A 21,133-nucleotide genomic window follows, 5' to 3' on the forward strand; every position below is an offset into this window, starting at 1 on the left:
CCTTACAAAGAGATGGACAGTCCAGAATGTTGATGCTAGATTTATTTGAACAGAGAGAGACCGAATTAAAAGCATAGCATGGAATACCGCACATGAAGGAGTATTAGATGGAGGAACATACTGTAAGCATTTGATGGTGGTGTAGTAGTCGGTGGAGAGTTGGTGGAGAGAGAAACAACCCAAACACAGAATGCTTCCACCTCCATTTTCTACAGCAGGGATTCTGTTTTTGGACTGGTATTGTACTTGCACCACACCCTTCCTCTAGTAAAGAACTTTTGCCATTTTCATGTATCTATTCTTTTGTTTTCATTTCCCAGCAGTGGATTTGAATATGTGTAAAATGAGCATCTTTCATTATTTGTAGGCGCTTTAATTATGCATCAGGTCGGGGTGTGCACATTAAAAGGATGCAACTAAGCGCTCATTAAATTTGCATAAACGAACGCAAACACGTACAGTAGGTCCGTTTACCGGCCGGCAGATGAAAGGGACATTGTTGGAATGGGGGGGGGGACTTGGGGGCACTAATTGACTTTTAATGAATCGATATTGGGACCCACACATAGAGATCCTCTCAGTGATCTTTCAACATGAACTATGAATTTTCAAGTTACAGTGGGACTCTTAAATTAAATAAAATAATTATGAAATTAAAATAATTTAGAACCACTTGGTTAGGGTGACGATGCATTCTTTCGCCTACATTGCCACTTTGAACCTTTCAGACAGGTCGTCACCTCCACCCAGACAAATAGATGCAATTCGCCTGTAAAAGTGGCTGCTGACGAAAGACACCCACACAGTGAGCTAGCAAGCCAGCTAGGTATCGAGGAATGATAAATGAGCAACAGAGAGAAAGAGAAAGAGAAAGTGATGGACTTGTGTCATCCTTTCAATGACAGCCTCACCTGTAGCCCCGGGACACAAAGGGAAACACCACATCCCTCCCCTGTCTTTGATTGACAGCTAGCGGGTGTCGAGTGGCGTGCGAGGCTGTCTACTGATCGACAACAGCCCAAAGGCTTGTCTTGATGCATGGCAGATCTTGAAGGTGTGGCAAAAATAAACTTATATCTCGTCTACGGTCTTCTTGCTGCCCATGTCCTCTTTTGGGAAGCTACAAAAGTCACTTAGCATCTTTGGCCGGTCAACTTGTCAGTCATTCCATACAGCACCCATCCATTTTGACAATATTTCTCCATTGAGATATAATAACTCGAAATAACTCTGCATCTCATGATCTTAGCTTGATTGAGCATAAAATAAAGCAAGTCTTCTTCTGTTCTGATGTGCAACCTGCAAAGGATTATGGCTTCTCTTCAACTCCGTAAGCCTTCCAAATCCCCTCAAAGGAGGCCAGAAAGCCTCCCTGCTATCCTTTCTCTCAGCTTCTACTCCTTTCGCTCCCACTAGACAAGTCCCAAGTTGTAATATGGTGAGACAACAGTGCTAGCAGGTGACCTCCCAACTTTGCTGCTTCCCCGAAATGCTCTGTCTCTCGATCTATCCGTCAGTCCGTCCGTCCGTCCATCCTTTGTTTTGTTGTTTTCTAATTGAACAACTTTTCATTTTCTTGTTTCTTCTCATCCTGACACTCTTCTGGGCTCAGAGGAGCGCTGAGTCTCTACGTCAGCCTCCAGACGTCCATTAAACACACACCCACCAATAAAGAGACGGCAGATGTTGCTGGCATCTCCACTCATTGCGTACGTAATGGTCCTGAATGCAGCATTCTGAGACGGAAGGTGTAATTATCCTCCATTACAGCGATGCTTTGTTTCCCCAGCAGCATTGAGATGATGCCTATCAAAGTAAAGATGGGTGTGGACGTTCACCCAAGTTACTTTGTCTGTGTGTCCACCAGCTTATGGAGACGGGATTCATTGTGATGTTCTCATCGTTAATGACGCATTAACTACTTCAGGTAATATGTGGGCAAGGAAGTAGTCATTAATGTTAATTTTAGATTTAACTTGCTACAGTCTGCTTGCATTGGGTCCAGATGGGGCAGTGACCAACCAGATCCAGCAGGTGCCGTGATCACATGTGGCAGTTGAGTTCTGCTTTATTATTAGTTTAGTTATTCATTTGTAGTCCAATCACAAGCAAAATGTACAAAATCCCAGCCACATTGCTGGCAAGCAGTACTGAATGACGTGTACATAAGACAACATGTTACCTGATTTTACCCAAATCTGGGGCTGGAGTTGTACTTGGAAGTTGAATATATTGAAGCTAGCGTGCGCCCCCCATGGGCAACCTCCTTGGCAGCAGACAACAAATAAATCTGCTCATCTTATTGCGCTTCACATTTGATCTTGCGGGACGCGGTCGCACACAATCAAAGTCATCATTATGGATACAGTGCGGCGAAGGGGACGTTTTTAAAAACGGCTCTGAGGTGACCAGCGCTCATCTATTTATTTTTATTGGGCTTTCCGCGTGAGCAACAAACTTGATTTATACCCTTGTCCTTTTAGGGGGGCGAGACCCAGACGTTCACAAATGAAGTGGAGCACTGCAAAGAATTTCAAATGCACTTTTAATACATACACCCCCTCCACACTCCCAACCCCCACATATTGACGTTTAGGTGGGAATCCGTCTTTTTTATTTCTGTCATTTCTGGCAATGCTGGGCTTGCTGTGTGTGTGCGTGTGTGTGTATAGCAACATTTATTTCCCCTCATCGTCTGTTGGGAGTGTGTGTGGGGTGGGGTGGGGGGGAATGTAATGGTAATCATTTTTTGTGACTGCGCCCAGGGTCTGAAGTGGCTGTTGCAGAGGACTTTTAGATTGATCTCACTCACACACATCTCACACACATGTGCACACACACACACACACACACACACAGACCCTGAAGAAGATATGCTATATGGATCACATTCCATCCCCCTCTGCTTGCCCTCTGCCTTTGTCGCTATGTGATTAATGGTCCAAATGTGCCAATAAAAACATCCCTACAGTGCTATTTCTTTTTTATCTTAACAAAACATTCGGATTTTCTAAACATATCACATGGAGTGGTGCGTGGGTCAGAGAAAATAAGTCAGCACACTGTAATTGCATCAGGACAACAAGAAAATATTCATAAATGTTTCAATGCGGTTGTTTCACAGCATGCATTGTGTAGATGTGCCAAGCTCTTCTTGTCCCATTTTCTAACACACTGACCACTAATTGACATTTTCATTCACGGCAAATTTATTGTCCTATTTCCTCCTGGTGATAATGAGCATTTCCCAAGCACGTCCTAATGGACATGGAATAACTTAGGAATCCACTTTAATTATGCAGCCTTTTCACGCTCTGTGACCAAGGACGATGTGGCACCATTTGGAACACCACCATACCATCAGAACCCCATACCGTCAGACCACCATATCGTCAGACCCCCTATACCATCAGACTCCCATACTGCCAGACCCCCATACTGCCAGACCCTATACTGTCAGAACCCCATATCGTCAGACCACCATACCCTCAGAACCCCATACAGTCAGACCACCATACCGTCAGACCCCCATACTGCCACACCCCATACTGTCAGACCCCATAACATCAGAACCCTATTATTAGAACCCTCTAGTTGTCATACTCTGCAGTGCTGCTCTGCTGCCACCTGTTTTCCTGCTGGCCAGGTGAGGCGGAGCCACATGCACACACCTGTTGGCTATTAGCATCCGGCCTTCTTCAGCTCAACTGTGGAACGTCCTCGTTGCTTCTCACGCCTCTGGTTACCTTTCTTCTGTGAGTACCATGCCCTGCTGGGCTGTTCAGCAGTGGCTTGTCTTTATAGCCTCACTATAGTCTTTATAGCCTGCTATAGGACCTGCTTGGTTTTCAGCAGTGCTTTTTTTGTACTTATGTTTCTTATGTTCATTATTGGCACCCACGAAATGAGAGTGGATTATGGAGAATATCTCCTGGAAATATCTAGTGAAAGAGCTTTGGGCTATAGACACATCATGTTTGATACAGAACTGCAAATGATAAACAATTTCAAACAATAGGAGGAAAGAACTAGAAAAAGTGAAAGATTGCCGTGACACTGGTATTGGCAGCCTGTACATCAGCGTGACTCATTTGTGACAAATAAGAAATGGAATCATGATGTGAATGAGCCAATGAATTATGACCTGAGTGTTTTAAAAAGCCACGTTCCTTTGTCACAATGAACAAAGACCAAGGAGCTGCCTCAAGACCTCAGTAGTGTGGTTATCAGCAAACACGGACCTCTGAAGGATGTAAGGCCATCTCCAAGGGCCTGGTATCCCTGTTACAACAGTGTTTCATGTTTTTAAGACGTGACCAATCACAGCGGAGTGGTCGTACCTGGAGGAGGGCCGGGCGTGGAGTAAATTAAGTCAATTTAAATCCTGCAGAAAGAGGTGCAGAAACTGGAAAGAAAGCTTTCTGTGCGGGTTATGGTGTGTAGCTGCTCTATAGAACATACAGAGCGCCCAAAATGAGCATCATAGGTAAGTAAATATTATATATTCTACATACAAATATATGCAAGTATTTGCAATTTGTACTTTACGCCATTTAGCCATTTCAATGCTAGATAGTGCTTCATGTGGGCAAAAGATATCTAACTTTTGCTTAAAAATTCATGTTTTCACTAAAATTAGGCTGTATTCAACCACAAAACAGCGTGAGTTTTTAATTCACCAGAAAGCGGTGGACGACGACTGTACTTCATTTTGGTTTGTCGACAATCATCGTGGAAGTAGTTATGGAAGAATACACACACTATCACCAACATCATCAAAGATATGCAGATGTTGTCAGGATGACGAGGACCAAATAAAATAGAATTTTATTGTGAGAATCGAGTTTGCTGTTTGTTTTTGCAGTCCTCACTGGCAGTGAATCAGCAGTAAATATGTTTCATAGTTTATACATAAAACGTGCATGAAAATGGTGTCTTACCATTGGTCATAGGAGCAAAACGTTTGCCGTGTGGTGTCTTCTTGCTCAAGTCAGTAAAAGCGGCCAAAGAGAGTTTGACAAGCGACAGGTTGAAGGAGAAAGGCTGCGCCTTGTTGCCTGATGGAGACGTACGATCACATCCACACTCAACAGCTTTGCAACGAAACACCCAGAGAGGAGCATTAGCTCGCTGGCATTTTTCACGTTTGAGTTGACGTGCTGGGGCGTTACGGGAAGTCACTTTCTGTGTTTAAGAGAGAGGGTCCTTCCTTGGACGCCACTAATGGAGAAGTCACCCAAGAAACATACGAGAGGTGGTGTTTGATGATCATCATCTTCATTCATCATGCAGCACTTGATGGTCTTTCCATGTGCCTTGAGCGTTTGTATGTTTTATCAAGCTACCAAGAAAGATGGAATCCATTCACTCAATCCTTCGCTAACGTCAACAGCATGGGGACCTTCACTCCATTCACCTCACCCCTGGCCAGATTTACAACCAATAGGACATCATGCTTCCTTCTTTCTTTCTACAGCAGCCCGTTCAAGCGGTAAACCAGTCGGGACTGAAGAAATTGCGCCCTCTGCTGGTTGCTGCGCAAAGGTATCATCAAAGTTACACTGATCCCATTTCACATCATCTACGAGGATTATGAAAAGTGGAAATACATGTGAGAAGGCTGTCTTTATTTATTTATTTTAGACTTTCTAGGAATGTCGTCAGCATGTTCACGTAGCCACAATGACCCATCCATTAATAAAGGTAGACTGCTTATTACGGAGGGGGGAGGAGCTGTACAGTGAATAATTTTAAAATAATTAACAGGAAGATAAACAAAACATAAATTTGGATATTGCATTTATTTGGACTAGTACTCAAATATGCGGCAAGCACGTTGTTTTAATTAAAAGATAAATCTATGTGACACGCTGCTTCCCAGTTAATTATTCAGTGCTGTACAATAAAAACAAAAGCCATTAAATATGCCACACACTCTATTTCTCCATTAACAGTAAAAAGCGCTCATCCTGGGGACAACATTTCACATTCCGCTGCTGCTTCTGCTTTTATTCTTTCAGCCCCCAAACGCACATTTGTGTGCTTTGCTGCTCCGACGTGTAAAAGTTTGCAGTGTTTGAGGAATGCCATTGAAGGTTTCTCTGCATAAGATACGCTGCCTGTTGGGTACAGGATCGAAAATGCTGCCTGTTAATGATCATCAATTATGATTGACAGTACTGGAATTGGAAAAGGATATTGTAATGACCCTTAGGGGTATTATGTGTTACGTGTTATATGTTGTATTTGCACCTGTGTTGCCATGGAGAGATAGTTTCCGGGTTGGGAAGGAAGAGGGGTGGCGGACAGGAAGTGAGGAGAGAGACCGCATGTGAGAGAGTTGTAGGCGTGGGTTATGGCCGCAACAGTAGCCCTTGTTAGGAATTGTCTCCTGTGAGCCTTAAATAAAAACCGGCTGTTGTTCCGCCTGTCTGGTCTGGTGTTTGGCCGATCGAAGAGTGTTACAATATACATCAGAAATGACTGTTATTCTTACACAGAGGAGAAATACAATAATAGTTTTAATATCGGCAACAAGTTGTCAATCATTCATAAAAACTGCAGAAGCATGTACGCAAATTATGACAACATCAAACCATCTTTGAATCTATTCAAAAAACCCTTCAAAGTAATCGCAATCTCGGAAACCTGGCTGAACGCGATGAAGGCATGGACTTGGAAGGTTACAAGATGACCTGCATCAACAGGAACGACAAGAGGGGAGGGGAGGAGTCGCCCTGTATGTGGACAAACAACTACATTGCTATTGACAATATTTTAGAATGTATGACTATTGAGCTCTGTAAAGAAAAAAGCAAAAACGTGTTCATAAGTTGTCTATACAGAACTCCAAATTCAAGGATAGAAAATCACCCGACAAAGTACAATAACACACCACTGTTAATAATACTTGAATTATCGACAATATATTCACCAATGACTTTGGTAACAATACCACTAGTGGCCTGCTAATTCATGACATCAGTGATCACAATTTACAACCGTCATTATAACAAAGGACCGATGGAGGCTACAAAAAATGTCTGAAGACTATGTTCAGAGGACAGAGTCAACGCCTTCAAGAAGGATCTAGAAGAACAAACCTGGGAGTGTGTGTACAGTGCTAATGATGTGGATGAAGCATATCAACACTTTCTACATACTCATATGAAGCTGTACGATAAGAACTTTCCCAGGAGACAAAGTTCAAAGAAGCTTTGGCGACCCCTGAAGGGAAAAGCCGAAAGAGAAAGAAGAAGAAGAATATGTGAGTACTTGCCCGTTGGTTTATTCCACTGTGTTTTTTGTTCTCTGTTTTCATTTTTGCCCGTTGACCTTTTGTCAGCTGTGTTTTTTCTTACACATTCTACTTTTTTTGCCTGTACGCCTTTTTGCTTAGAGCCTTTGCTGCCTTTATTTTGTACTTTTCCTGCGCTACACCGTTTGTTGAACAAACATTTTTTGTTCGCGTCTTGCCTCCGCATCTTGGGTTTCGGACCACTTCACTAGTTCATGACAAAAAAGCGGTATAAAAAATGGATGGATGGAATATTTGGTACGTTTCAATGGCGACAAATAGGAATAAGAAGCACATTGAGTGTTTTCTTCAGAGCTTGGGACTTCTGCTGCTTTTGGAATGTTGACAAATGTGAACAAAGTAAAGTTCTCACTGCATCAGGGACTCAAATGTGACATTAAAACAGAACAATGGGATGGATTACTGTACAATTACAGAACATGATCCCAAGAGATGGACCAAGAAAAGTATCTGCCTGGTGCAAAAAAATGATGAACGTGATCTTAATGCAGGATGGGCAAACACAAAAATGATTGAGCTAGTTTGTATGAAGACGTGTTGTAAAATGTACAACATAATGTACCTAAAGGACCAAAACAATCAGACAGAATGCTTCAAGTCAGAATGACAACTGACAACTTTTTTTTAACTTAACTATTGCACTGAAAGGAGAAGCTCTCCAATCTTGTTGTACATCTTGTATAATGACAATAAAGGCCATTGCATTCCACATGTTGCAGGACCCTGCCAAAGGGTCATTGTTGTAACGTCCTGAGTAAAGTTGTAACGTCACAAATGTGCTCTTACTTGCTGATGTGGACCTCGGGAGGCTCCCAGCTGATGTTGTGTTGTGTGTTGTCCAGGTTGGGTTTCTCTTGCTTCCATTGATTTCTTCTGAGATGACAGCTCCAGTCAGTCTGGCACCAAGACGACTGCCCCCTTACAGCAGCACTCCACACACACACACACACACGCACACACACACACAAAGAGTAGTCCGAACTTGTAATGACGAGACTGGAATCCATTGGTGTCATGTTCAGGAGTATTTTTGAATACATTTGATTCTTTCTGACTTCTGTCATGGCCGCAACCTTGGCTAAAATCATCAATAAATATACGTCCACACCTTCCAGTAAGGTACAGGTATTCAGGTTCTTACACGTACCATCTGTGTCAGTCCTGCATATTATGAAGAGTGATAAGATAAATTCCAAAATCCCTCTTTGTCATGCAAATGAACGTAACCCCAAAAAACATTTCCACTGCCTTTCAGGCCTTCCACAAAGGGAGCAGCTGATATCATGTAAGTGATTTTCTGCTTAAACTGGAAGCTTTACAAGGAGGGTGCTGTCTGGTATCTTTGGTTTTCATCTGTGAACCACGCTTACCTGTGCAGTCATCATTGCTTAGCACAAAAAGGGCTTCACCAGCAAGGATATTGCTACTACTAGGATGGCACCTAAACCTACTTATCTCATTATCAACAAGTTCAAGAAGAGAGGTTGTTGACAAGTGTTGTCAAATAGGACAGCAAAAGAAAAGAGAAAAACATCAGAGACAGACTGGCATTTTGCAATAGATGCAGGAATTGGACTCTGAAGACTACGGTAAAGTCATTTTCTCTGATGAATACCCTTCTTGATTGTTTGGCGCATTCAGAAAAAAGCTTATAAAGGTGAGCGCTACCATCAGTTCTGTGTCATTCCAAAAGTAAAGCATTCTGAGCGGGCTCACTAACTATTTTGCCCAAGAACACGGCCATGAATAAAGATTAGTACGAAAATAACCTCTCAAAGAAACTTTTTCCCAACCATCCAAGAACAGTTTGGTCACAAACTATGCTTTTCCAACATGATGAAGGCTAAAGTGATAACTAACTGGCTCCAAACTCCAAGCAATGACGGGGGTGCCATTAGTCAGAATGTGGGCCGCAAGTCACTTGACAGCACGCCGTGGTGAATTGAACAAGAAGGGTCAATACTGCAAATATTGACTCTTGACATAAATGTAATGCAGCTCTCAATGAAATTATACGCCAGTGTTATTGCAATCATACCTTTGGCCATGACTGCACTAAAGATGGGCCCGATCACACCAGCGGTAGTTGGTATCGGGAACAGACATCAACATATTTCACATATCAGAATTCCAAATGCCAATGGGATCCAGCTTTTATCCCAGCTGGCTGGCTGCTAGCTGGCTGCAAAATAATATCCTGGGACAAGCTCAAGCTACCACAATGAAAGTATGTTCTTCCTTTTTAGTTACTAATCCCCGCTTCCATGGCACCAAGGAAAGAGTGGAAGCATCATTGTCATTGACTAACCGTTTTATCTAGATTGGATCGGAAGTGAAACATGGATTGGTGCATTCATACTGTGTACACTGTCTACTTACTTACTTACTTCTGCCGTACTTCTCTTTGTGACCACAATTATGGACTCAAAAGACTAAGTATAAGGTTGCAGTTATGAACTTTATGCACTCAAAAGACAAAGGGCTCTAATTTTGTAGACCAGGTGTGGCGCACCTGCCTTATGCAGGCCATGCCAACAGACAGGAAGCATCATCACGCTGTCAATGCTTGCTGAGGCGAGCAAGGTGGGATTTGCCTCCACTTTGTGTGTTTTGGCAATCTGACGCCGGCTTTGCCGCCTCCCCGGCTTTCTGCGCTTACATTGTTGGCGGCGCGAGCAGACAAAAGGGATCGCCGCATGTTTGGACGTTCCACTTGTCTGACTTTCCAGATAAGCTAGTCGGCAGCACACAAATAAAAGGCGCCTTTTATTCACTTGCTCTTTAATTTCACACCCTCTTACATTACGTTAAGTCCGAGAGGCAGAATATCTCATCCCATTTTACACTTTAGCGTGAGCGGGTTACGGCCTCTTTCTTCCATCTGGCTGTTGGTTTGTCTCTGTGCATGCTGGAATAAATAGGAATCACGCTGCCTTTATCTGAGCTACAAAGGCCGGGAAAAGTTGGGACAAATCAACTTGTGCTATACTTTGTTTGGAATGAGAAGTGATGCACAGATCACATGACATCCCTTGTTTCCAACAAAGACGTGGCTAACTTTAGTGACTTCTTTCCTTGCTCTCATATCCATTTCATTCCATGACTATGAAGGGATGGACATGGACTTCAGATATCGTCTTTCTTACCGACATCACGTATTGGCCGGCACTTTATTACAGATAATGATATTGAGTGATATCGTCCGTCATCATTCGTGTCCCAATAAGCCATAGATCACAGGAGTTCATGACTCCAGAACTGTAGCGTTGGCATCTGACGCAGACCCCCATATTGTGTTATATTGCTGAATTTAGTCTATGTTTATTTTACATGTCCTTTTAATTGTATTATTTTTAATTTTTACATGTTATTACTAGCCTGTTTTATGTGGCACCATCACACTGCAAAAAGATCCTCATTTTTGTAACCGTATACTGACAACAGCAATAAAAACTATTCTGATTCCGACATGGTTTTTTCTATTCAATGGTATACATTACCTCCAATGACTGATGTTTCAAAGTAGCAGTACTTTGATTTGAGAATCAATTTCACAGTCTAAAGATCTGGTTTCTGAGGTATCCATACCACCACCACGAGAAGTCACGTAAGTCAGCTTATAAGTTTGGGTAGTGATTTAAATCATCCAAATAGGGTAAGGTACCGCAACTATTACATGTTATCATCGCTGTACGTGTTAATGCATGATCACAGTATGGATATCAAACCATGCAACGTTGGTACGTTTTTTTAGAGGGATTTACAGTGGAAGTAGGTGTATATAAATTAAGTCATTTTCTCGGGTTATAATGCTCAGAAAAGGAAAAGAAATATGTGTTCAAGTTTCACATAAGGATTGGGAATGATGGCATGTTTGTGCTCAGCCTGCTCACTCAGGCTGAGCTAATGCTAGTGAAGTTAACATCATTCTGGTATCGTGCTGCCTCCTGCTGGCTTGGATCAGCTCTGCATCGCACACATTGCGATCATTCGTTTTAGCTCACTCTCCTGGTTTTTTACAGGCATTTGTCCTTTTGCTACTCCTTCATTTTATGACCATCATCAGCGCACAGCCACACGAAAGCCTGGCTAGCAGCCTACACAAAAAAAGACAAAAAAAGGTGGAAAGAAAGAAGCCAGTCTTGTTTTCATTAGTGTGGCATTATCTCAGTCTGTTAATTAACCCCCAAAGGCCCCCACTGCTTTGAGATCAGAGCCTAATGGTGTCTGTCTGTCTGTGTGTGTATGCGTGTGTGAATTAAGGAGGGTTAGTGAGGACTGAAGTACGTCTATTTGTCTTTGACCCTGTCGGTCATCTTTCCTTTTTACAACAGAGTCCCAGAGAATAATGAAGTTCAAGCACATGATTTTGCTCTATTGTTGATAAAAATAAACAAATATATAGTAGGGGTGCTCTGATCAATGGGCCACCAATCGGTATCGGCCGATATCAGTGAAATAGCACAGTACCGATATCGTCCAATACTTGCAAGTGTGGGTAAAATTTGGGGATGAGTACCGCCTAGTACAAATCTGGGAGCATGCAGACACTAAGTAGCACTTCTAGTGCAAGAGGAACTTTTGTTGTGTGCTGGGCTGCGTCGGGCTACAGACGGCACGTGTGACGCACGTGCCGTCTGTAGCCACTTCTGACTTCTGTGGTGGGTGCATTGTTAGTCTCGGAACTTGCCCGGTTTGTCTGTCCAATGAGCGTTGACCGTGACGATGAACAGGCACTCAGGCTCGATAACACTGCAGTGTGGAGAGTCCTGAGGAAGGCCAACGTGCAGAAAGCTGCAGCCCTGACAACATTCCAGGACGACTGAGCAAGGAATGTGCAGACCAGCTGGCCCACGTGCCTACAGACATCTTCAACGCGTCACTGACTCAAGCTGTCATCCTCCGTTTTTCAAGTGTGCCACAATAATTCCAGTGCCCAAGAAACCATCCATCACATGTCTAAACGCCGCTTGCATTCACATCCACCATCACGAAGTGCTTCGAGAGGATGGTTAAGGACCACATGACCTCCACACTCCCCCCATTATTCCATACATTCCAGTTCGCATTCCACTGCCCTTTGCCTGGAGCACCTAAAGAAGAACACCAACGTATGGGTGCTGTTCCTGCACTTCAGCTCAGCATTCAATACAATCAGCTTGCTGACCAGCTGCATCTCTGTCTGGTCTCTGTCAAATTACCACTGCATGGGCTGCGCCCCGAAATTAAACCTAAATCTAATAGAAATGCACATAGTATATAGTATATATTTCTATATAGTATATAGAAATTAGATACATACTACATACTGTGTTTATGAAAAAAGTCATAGATTTGCAGCACTTGAAGCAGCCTGCAGGGACTTGGTGGTTGGTGGTGGAGATGAGTCCAGAACGTTCCCCTCACGGAATTGTTGATAGAAAAATTGGACTGCAGTGGAGGGAATTGTGATCTGCTGTGATTCCGAGCTTAACACACAAATAAGAGCTGGGGAGGCACTTAAGGAGCCAGTGGGGATGGGGGGGCTCTTTTAGCATCAAAGCCCACTTAAACTTCCTCACCAGGGAGCAGGTCCCATGTTAAATACTGAACTAGATTATTAATTGCTGTACCAGCAGGACTCTTTAATAAGAACCAAAAATAGCAGCTTCCACCTCCTTGCCGTCTTCTTTTCTTTTTTGTTTTTTCATTGTCATCATTCAAAACTTTTGCAATTGTTGGGGTTGAAGCTGACTCTTGCCCCAGACAATGTGACCTTTCTTGACAGCAAAAAGAAAACATAACCTTTACCTTAACCCTAGCATATCCTGCACCCTCTTTATCTTCATGACACCCTACATGAAACATACGTATACTATCCTACACCCTCTTTACCTTCATGATAGTCTACATGAAACATATGTATATCCTTGCTGCAAGTTGCGCCCGCGTCGCACTTTGGACACACCTGCTGTACAATGACGTATCCGCATGAATTCTAGCTTCCAAATCTTGTCAGTGTATTTATCTGTTTTCAACCCCTCTTCCACCTTCTTCCTCCCCTGTTGATCAGCTGTGAGGGTGAGAGAGAAACATAGAGTGAGAGTGAGTCCACCCCCCAAATAAGTTCCATTAATCACGCGCCACCCTCTAATGTAACTAATATTTTACAATTAGAGGAGACAAGATGGAGCTGGAGGCCATCTATCTCCCTTACACCTCCTCATCATCCATTCATAAGAGCTGAGCACACACACACACAGAAAGGAAATCAATGAGGTCAAACGTCACACATAGCAACATCCTAAAGGAATTTCTTGCGTCCAAAAAAAAAGCAATTCTGATGTTTGACACAGCAAAACATCCACAGAAATAAAATAAGAAGCAAATAGAAGAAAGCCAGTCCTTCCACAGACAGGATAGTCAGTTAGTGGTTAGCACTGCTGCCTTGCTTAAGTGCGTCAGCACAGTACCAGTCCATCCCAGTATATCCCAGTATACTGATTCCAGCCAGTGGACGTGGGCTCAAGCAGATGGGGGAAAACAAGGATGCTCCCAGGTAGAAGTCACGCGAATTGCAGAGCCAAACTGGTGCCTTCATGTATCGTGTTTACAGTCATGTTATTAAAAGATGCTCCATATTCAAAACAATTCTTTGTTAATCATAAACTCGTTTTTTCCACACCTGACAGTTTGGGCTGCTCATTTGCAGTCTTTCTCAGGTTGTCATGTACCTGTTCATCGGAAAGAGAAAAAAGTTCCAGAAACAACCAAAAAAAGGTTGGCTTCTGTTTATGTGTAAAACAAATAGTTCTACAAATATTTCAGGCCAAATCTTTCAGTTTTTCTCATCACACTGACAAAACACTCAGGGTGCGGGTTTATCTGTCTGTGTTGAAAGTGACGTGAAAAGTTCTGAATTGATTTGATTCCATTTTCATTAACTGTCGGAAATGGGATATGGAAGAACTGATTCCATTTCAGGGTTGATCCGGATCACTGTCTGGATCCAGGAATGTTTTTAAGGACTCAGCATTTGCACGTTGCACTGACAATAGGCAATAATATAGGTATTATTATTATTGTGAATGATTATTATTATTATACCTTCATGATGACTACATAATGTATATTTATTAGATGTGTTTGTATACTGTATTGGTCAAAGCAATAGCTTTAAGTTCTGCTTTTGTGTTGGAAATGTACGAGCTTCACTCTTGCCACAATTTTTCTAAATATATTAATCATTGTTGTTTGTGGTTTACTGCAAAGTGTTATTTGCAAATGACACTTAACAGTTAACAGTTTTAAGGACTACTAAATAAGGAATGCTACCTGGTGGAGGCAATGAACAGCCATAAACAATAGCACAGAATACTGCATATACGAGTTATTCAAATGTAAAATCCCAAACAATCAATAGTCAGCGTGGTAAAGCTGTCACGGTGCGGCTTGTGAGTTTTTCGGTTCGACCCCAGGATGCAGAGATGAGGACCCAAATGCAGGTAAAAAATATATTTATTTTTGCTCTATGCAGCAGAATGACGCGCCGGCAAGTCCAACTCATCACAAGCCAATGAACAGACAACGAAGGGAGCGCGCACCTGAACTAAATGGGCAACACAAAATAGGAGACAGGTGCGGGAGACAATTGAAAGGAACGGAAAACAGAACAACTGCTCCTACTGCTCGTACTCGATGACCTCCATTTGTTGTCATATTGGCTCGTCTGGGTTTAACAGGGTGAATAGTTTGTAAAACTTGTGGCTGTGTTTTTGTGCAATGACAATAAAGGGAGTCTATCTATCTATCTATCTTCAACGCAACCTGCACAATTCTCACATGTATGATGCACTAGTGCTCTCTATGGGACGTAAACTGCAATGGCATGCAATATCCACTACACTATGGGGTGTAATAATATTATAACTGTTTTGTCTGGAAGAAGAGTGTAAATTGTGAATTAGTGCATGTTGAAGACAGGAAGTGAGCAAATGTGTTCGTAATTGATGTAATAAAATGAACTCTGCTTCTGTGGAATTGTGAATTGCAACATGACACATTCAACGTAAAGTTGTGTGCATGTTAGAAATAAATCCAACACTAACCATAAGCCATTATTACTGTCCAGGTGGATTTTTTTCTACCTTTCTTTTTTATTGAATTGTTTAACTCCGTGAAAGTGTAAAAATAAAATGCTACAAGGAACACTAGGGAACTGTTGTCTGCTGTGGGTGCCTACCAGTTGTCGTAAATAGTATTACATTAATATTATTAACTGTCTTCACGATCTTCTATCTTATTTAGTTTTATTGTCATATATTTCAGTTTATGATTTTTGTATGTGCTACAATTGTTTCGTACATTTTAAATCACGAGGCCGCTGTTTCACAGTTACCCACCAGGGGTCGCGCCATGTTGGTTAGGACACGAGGACAGCCAGGCAGGGCAGAGAAGAAGAAGCCATCCTGCCTGATGCGAAGACACGGCGAATCCTTTTCCTGTGTTTCAGGTGAGTGAAATGTGCCTTACAGTGAACAAACTCTGCGTCCAATAGATTGTCTCTTTGGTTACTAAGCATATATGATCTCTAGAAGTGGTTTGTGTGAAAGTACGTTTACAAAGAATCATAACGCTAAGTCGCTAACGCCAATAGTAGCAATGTTACATAACCCATATTTTTCTGACCGTGAGTAAGCGTGCTCTATACGAGAATCCATGCAGACATCCTTAAAAATGCACGTTTTTCATAGGATATCGGGTGCATTTTCATTCCTATTCATTTTTATTAGATAGATGACTTATATGATAGATGACTCGGATTTATATTGACTGTTGGACCACGTCAAGTCAATTCCTGGCTGTATAATTAAGTGCATCTTTAAAGGGGAACTGCACTTTTTTTTTGGAATTTTAGGGTTAGGGCTAACCCACATTCACAATCCTTTTGTAAAACCATCCATTCATCTATCCATCCATTTTCTATACCGTTTATCCTCACTATATGCTGGAGCCTGTCCCAGCTGTCTTTGGGTGAGAGGCGGGGTCCACCCTGGATTGGTGGCCAGCCAATCCCAGGGCCCATATAGACAAACAACCATTCCCATGTTATGTTCATGAGGTTTAGGGTAGGGAACAATGTTTAAATGTCAGAGTAAAGCTGGACTTTTCTAAAGCATGCATGTCTTCTTGTGTCCTGCAGGCGGCAGTAAACAACATCTTCCCCCAGAGCAGCAGGAGTGGAGCTCCAGGATGGAGCAGGAGGGGCCACAGCCCCCCGACATTAAAGAGGAAGAGGAGGAGCCACATCCCCCCCACATTAAAGAGGAAGAAGAGGACCACAGCATCAGTCAGGAGGGAGAGCATCTGGAAGCACTGGAGGAATTCCCATTGATTGGTGTCCCTGTGAAGAGTGAAGATGATGAAGGTGAAAGTGAGGAGAAGAGAGAGGCGGAGCCTCCAAGCAGCAGCTCAACTCAACACATGACAACAGAAGCCGATGGAGACCACTGTGGAGGATCACCAGCAGACAAGCTCTTAGCTCCACTATCAGATAGTGAGCACACGACGTCACACTCTCCTGACACTGATGATGAAGACTCGACAGCTGATATGACATGTCACCCTGACAACACACACTTTAAATGCGACCACTGTGACAAAACCTTTCATTACCGTAGTCATCTGAAAAGACACGTGCGAATGCACACTGGAGAAAAACCATTCACGTGTTCATGTTGTGGTAAAAGATTCTCACGGAAGTCGCATTTGACAAGACACACAAGAATACACACTGGAGAGAAACCTTTTACCTGTTCGCTCTGTGCTGCAACTTTTGTACGAAAAGATGAGTTGAAAATACACACGAGAACACACACTGGAGAAAAACCTTTTTCCTGTTCAATCTGTGGCATAGGTTTTTTACGAAATCCAGATTTGAAAATACACACCAGAATACACACTGGAGAAAAACGTTTTACTTGTTCTGTCTGTGGTGTAAGTTTTTTACGAAATTCAGATTTAGAAATACACATGAGAAGGCACACTGGAGAAAAACCACATTCCTGTTCAATCTGCAACAAAGGTTTTTGTGACAGAACAAACCTTGTTGTGCACATGAGGACACATACCGGAGAGAAACCTTTTCCTTGTTCCAGCTGTGGTAAAAGATTCTCTCTTAAGGCAAATTTGAAAACACACACGAGAATACACACTGGAGAGAAACCCTTTACTTGCTCAGTGTGTGGTATAGGTTTTGTCCAAAATCAGTATTTGAAAATACACATGAGAACACACACTGGAGAAAAACCATATTCTTGTCCGAGCTGCAGCAAAAGCTTTTGTGAACGAACAAATCTTGTAGCGCACATGAGAACACACAGTGATGAGAGTTGCCGAGTGTGTGACCAAGAGTACGAGCTTAACAACCACAGTTACGCTGCTGAGAATAGCAGCACTAAATGAAGCTACATACTTTCTATCATCAACAAATATCATGTTGGACATCACTGTCGTGCGTATCTTGTTAGTGTGCTTCTACCATTTGAATTCAATAAAAATACCCCTGCGACAGAGTGTCTATTCGCATTTACTATATTTCACCGCCTATCTCATGTGTTCTTGCTCTTGTCTACCGATTATTATAGTTTACACTGACTTGATATTGCCTATTTTTCATCAGTGTTGTCTCGAACGCTTCCAATACACAAATATAGACCTCCACACCAGAGGGAGGCCGTAATGCACTCGAATGAAGAAGCTGTGTATTACCGGAAGTAGAAAGGGAAAGCACAAGATTAGCATGTAGTGCTCTGGTCGCCACACTGTCTTCAGATTGCTCTCCGGCCGCCTGTCTTCATATTGCTCTCCAGTCTGCTCTCCAGCAACCACCGTCGTCAGATTGCTCTACAGTCTGCTCTCCAGCAGCCGTCGCCGTCTTCAGATTGCTCTCCAGCCGCCGCCGTCTTCAGCAGAGAAAGACAATGCTCACATCAGCTATGACTTCACGTCACGAAAACACCGTATATGATTGCTCAGCACAATGGTCTCAGTCATGTATCATGGAAAACAAAATACATCAAACATCAACACAATAGATATATTTAAAACAGACTAGGCTAGTTGTGTGGAAGAATAACTATGTGGCTTAAAACAAGTAACTTAATAATAGCTTAACTCTTTATTTAATAGACAGTACCGCAAAGCACCCTGGGTTGTGCGCCTATCGACGCTACAGTGCGAAGAAGACAAGGAACTGCTGATTATGATGTGGGTGAGGCAGGATGTCAATTAAGGGGCTCAATTCTTTAATTTCTTCTCCTTAAAAAATACTTTTATGTAACTCTTGGCTATGTTATCTGTATTATGTGTTCTTTGTGTGCGCTCAACGTATACTTGTCACGTAAAACTACAGTACACTTTAATAAAAAGCCGTTTGTGTATTTTCGGAGTAGCCACAGGAGGGCGATAGAGGGTAATATTACCTTTGTATGTCCGTCACAGGCCACCGTACTGACCCGCCAGTAAGCGGTGACGTCACGTGAATTACAAACATATTAAATAATTTTTTTTATAGCACCTTAGGAATTGTGCCCAAGGTGCTTCAGAGGAGTATAAAGAATGCTTTAATTTTTTATAGTGTGTCAAATTATTGCGAAACATGACGTCACATCCGCTTAATAACTTCCTGTTTGCGCTTCTAGGTTTTGCCTGGAAAATGTGGCCGACGATCACAACACGCTGTTCGAGAACAATCGAGTTGCCATCCAACTTAGACGCCGTACTAGCAATGCTACAGGGTCAGTACAAAACTTTTAAGACTTGTAGAACCATGAATCGTAGCATTTTGCTCAAACAATAGGTCAATCTACAGTATATAAACGATGTCGAAGTTGACGGGCGAGGTCGCCATTTTGTGGACATAATTGGCGCGCAGCTTGCTCCAAATAAAGGAAGCAATTGTTTCAACTGGTTCATTTGCAATCCATAACAATGTGAAGGACTTTGGCCCAAATTTACACCGATTTTTTAAAAAGTATTTTTCTCTACCCTCGTCATTGTCAATGACAACTGAAGCTAAAAGTGGTTTATTTGGAAATACACTGCTCATAAAAATTAAAGGAGCACTTAAAAAAACACATTAGATACATCAGATCTGAAGATATATATATGAAGTTGGATATCTATACAAATAATGACAGGGCAGTGTCTTGGGAACAAAAGGATGCCAAGTCTTTTAATGGAAATAAAAGTTTTCAGCCTACAGAGGGTTCAATTGTGTAGACACCATAAAATCAGAGTGAAATGAAGATGTGTCAGGCCAGTCCATTTGTTCCAAAACGTAATTTCTGCAACTCAAAATGCTTTTTAGTATCTTGTGTGGCCCCCACGAGCTTGTATGCATGCTTGACAATGTCGCGGCATGCTCCTAATGAGACGACGGTTGGTGTCTTGTGGCGTTTCCTCCCAGATCTGTGTGAGGGCATCCCTGAGCTCTTGTACAGTCTGAGGAGCAACCTGGTGGCGCCTAATGGACCGAAACATAATGTCCCAGAGATGTTCTATTGGGTTTAAGTCAGGGGATCGTGAAGGCCATTCAATTGTTTCAATTCCTTCATCCTCCAGGTACTGCCTGCGTACTCTTGCCACGTGAGGCCGGGCATTGTCGTGCATTAGGAGGAAACCAGGACCTACTGCACCAGCGTAGGGTATGACAATGCGTTCAAGGATTTGATCTCGATACCTTATGGCAGTTAGAGCACCATTTCCTAGGCAGTAGAGGTCTGTGCGTCCCTCCATGGATATGCCTCCCCAGACCATCACTGACCCACCACCAAATCTGTCATGTTGAATGACGTTGCAGGCAGCATAACGTTCTCCTTGTCTTCTCCAGACTCTTTCACGTCTATCACAGGTGCTCAGGGTGAACCTGCTCTCGTCTGTGAAAAGTACAGGGTGCCAGTGGCGGACTTGCCAATTCTGGTGTTCTTGAGCAAATGCCAGTCGAGCTCCACGCTGCTGGGCAGGGCTCACTACAGGATGTCGGGCCCTCAGGCCACCTTCCTGAAGTCTGTTCCTGATTGTTTGGGTAGACACATTCACACCAGTGGTCCTCTGGAGGTCATTCTGTAGGGCACGAGCAGTGCTCAGCCTGTTCCACCTTGCACAAAGGAGCAGGTATCGGTCCTGCTGTGGGGTTGAGGACCTTCTGCGGCCCCGTCCAGCTCTCCGAGAATAACCACCAGCCTCCTGAAATCTTCTCCATGTTCTGGAGATTGTGCTGGGAGACACATTAAACCTTCTTGTTGCAGCACGTGTGGATGTGCCATCCTGGAGAAGTTGGACAACCTGTGCAACTTCTGTAGGGTTAAGGAATCGCCTCATACTGCCAGTAGAGATGATTATGCAAGCCAAAATCAGCATGAGTGGAAAACCAGCAAAAAAAGATCAAGAGGGAGAAACTTGAAATGACCTCCACATGTAAAACCAGTCCTGTTTTTGAGGGTTTTCGAATTGTTGCCACTGAAGTGCACATGTTGTTAATTCCATAGACACCCATACAGCTGAAATTGATTAACGAGGCCCTCAGCTGCTTAACCAACCAGAAAATTATTAGACAGGTTTAATACAATTCATGCCAGGCCCAATAAAAAAAGTGTTCCTTTAATTTTTGTGAGCAGTGTATTTATGAGGACGTGTAAATCCCTCGATTTCCTGGTTACGTCGCATGCATGGCGGGTTAATTTCGTGTGGGAATCTGTTGCCATCCGAGGTTAGGCATCAGTAAGGTGAGTGTAAGGCGCTAATGTTATCTTTGAGCATCATTGTGTCAACGGA

At 42.8% G+C, this 21,133-nt stretch overlaps 1 protein-coding gene across 1 annotated transcript; it reads left to right on the forward strand.

Annotated features, from left to right (window-relative positions):
- The first annotated feature begins 15,712 nt into the window (after window positions 1–15,712).
- Window positions 15,713–17,866, forward strand: LOC131132846 (uncharacterized). Its single transcript, XM_058078864.2, has 2 exons — window positions 15,713–15,809; window positions 16,500–17,866. Exons 1-2 carry the CDS (start codon window positions 15,713–15,715, stop codon window positions 17,759–17,761), a joined length of 1,359 nt encoding a protein of 452 aa, XP_057934847.2. The 3' UTR covers window positions 17,762–17,866.
- The last annotated feature ends 3,267 nt before the right edge of the window (window positions 17,867–21,133 follow it).

The sequence above is a fragment of the Doryrhamphus excisus genome, linkage group LG1 (assembly GCF_037039965.1).
Source record: "Doryrhamphus excisus strain RoL-2023G ecotype Guam linkage group LG1, RoL_Dexc_Guam_v1.1, whole genome shotgun sequence".
Lineage (NCBI taxonomy): Eukaryota > Metazoa > Chordata > Actinopteri > Syngnathiformes > Syngnathidae > Doryrhamphus > Doryrhamphus excisus.

Bases quoted from the DNA above. Each gene is read 5' to 3' on its own strand.
- LOC131132846 (XM_058078864.2), top strand. From the start codon at position 15,713: ATGTTGGTTAGGACACGAGGACAGCCAGGCAGGGCAGAGAAGAAGAAG. The intron at 15,810-16,499 runs GTGAGTGAAATG...TGTGTCCTGCAG, and splicing joins ATCCTTTTCCTGTGTTTCAG to GCGGCAGTAAACAACATCTT.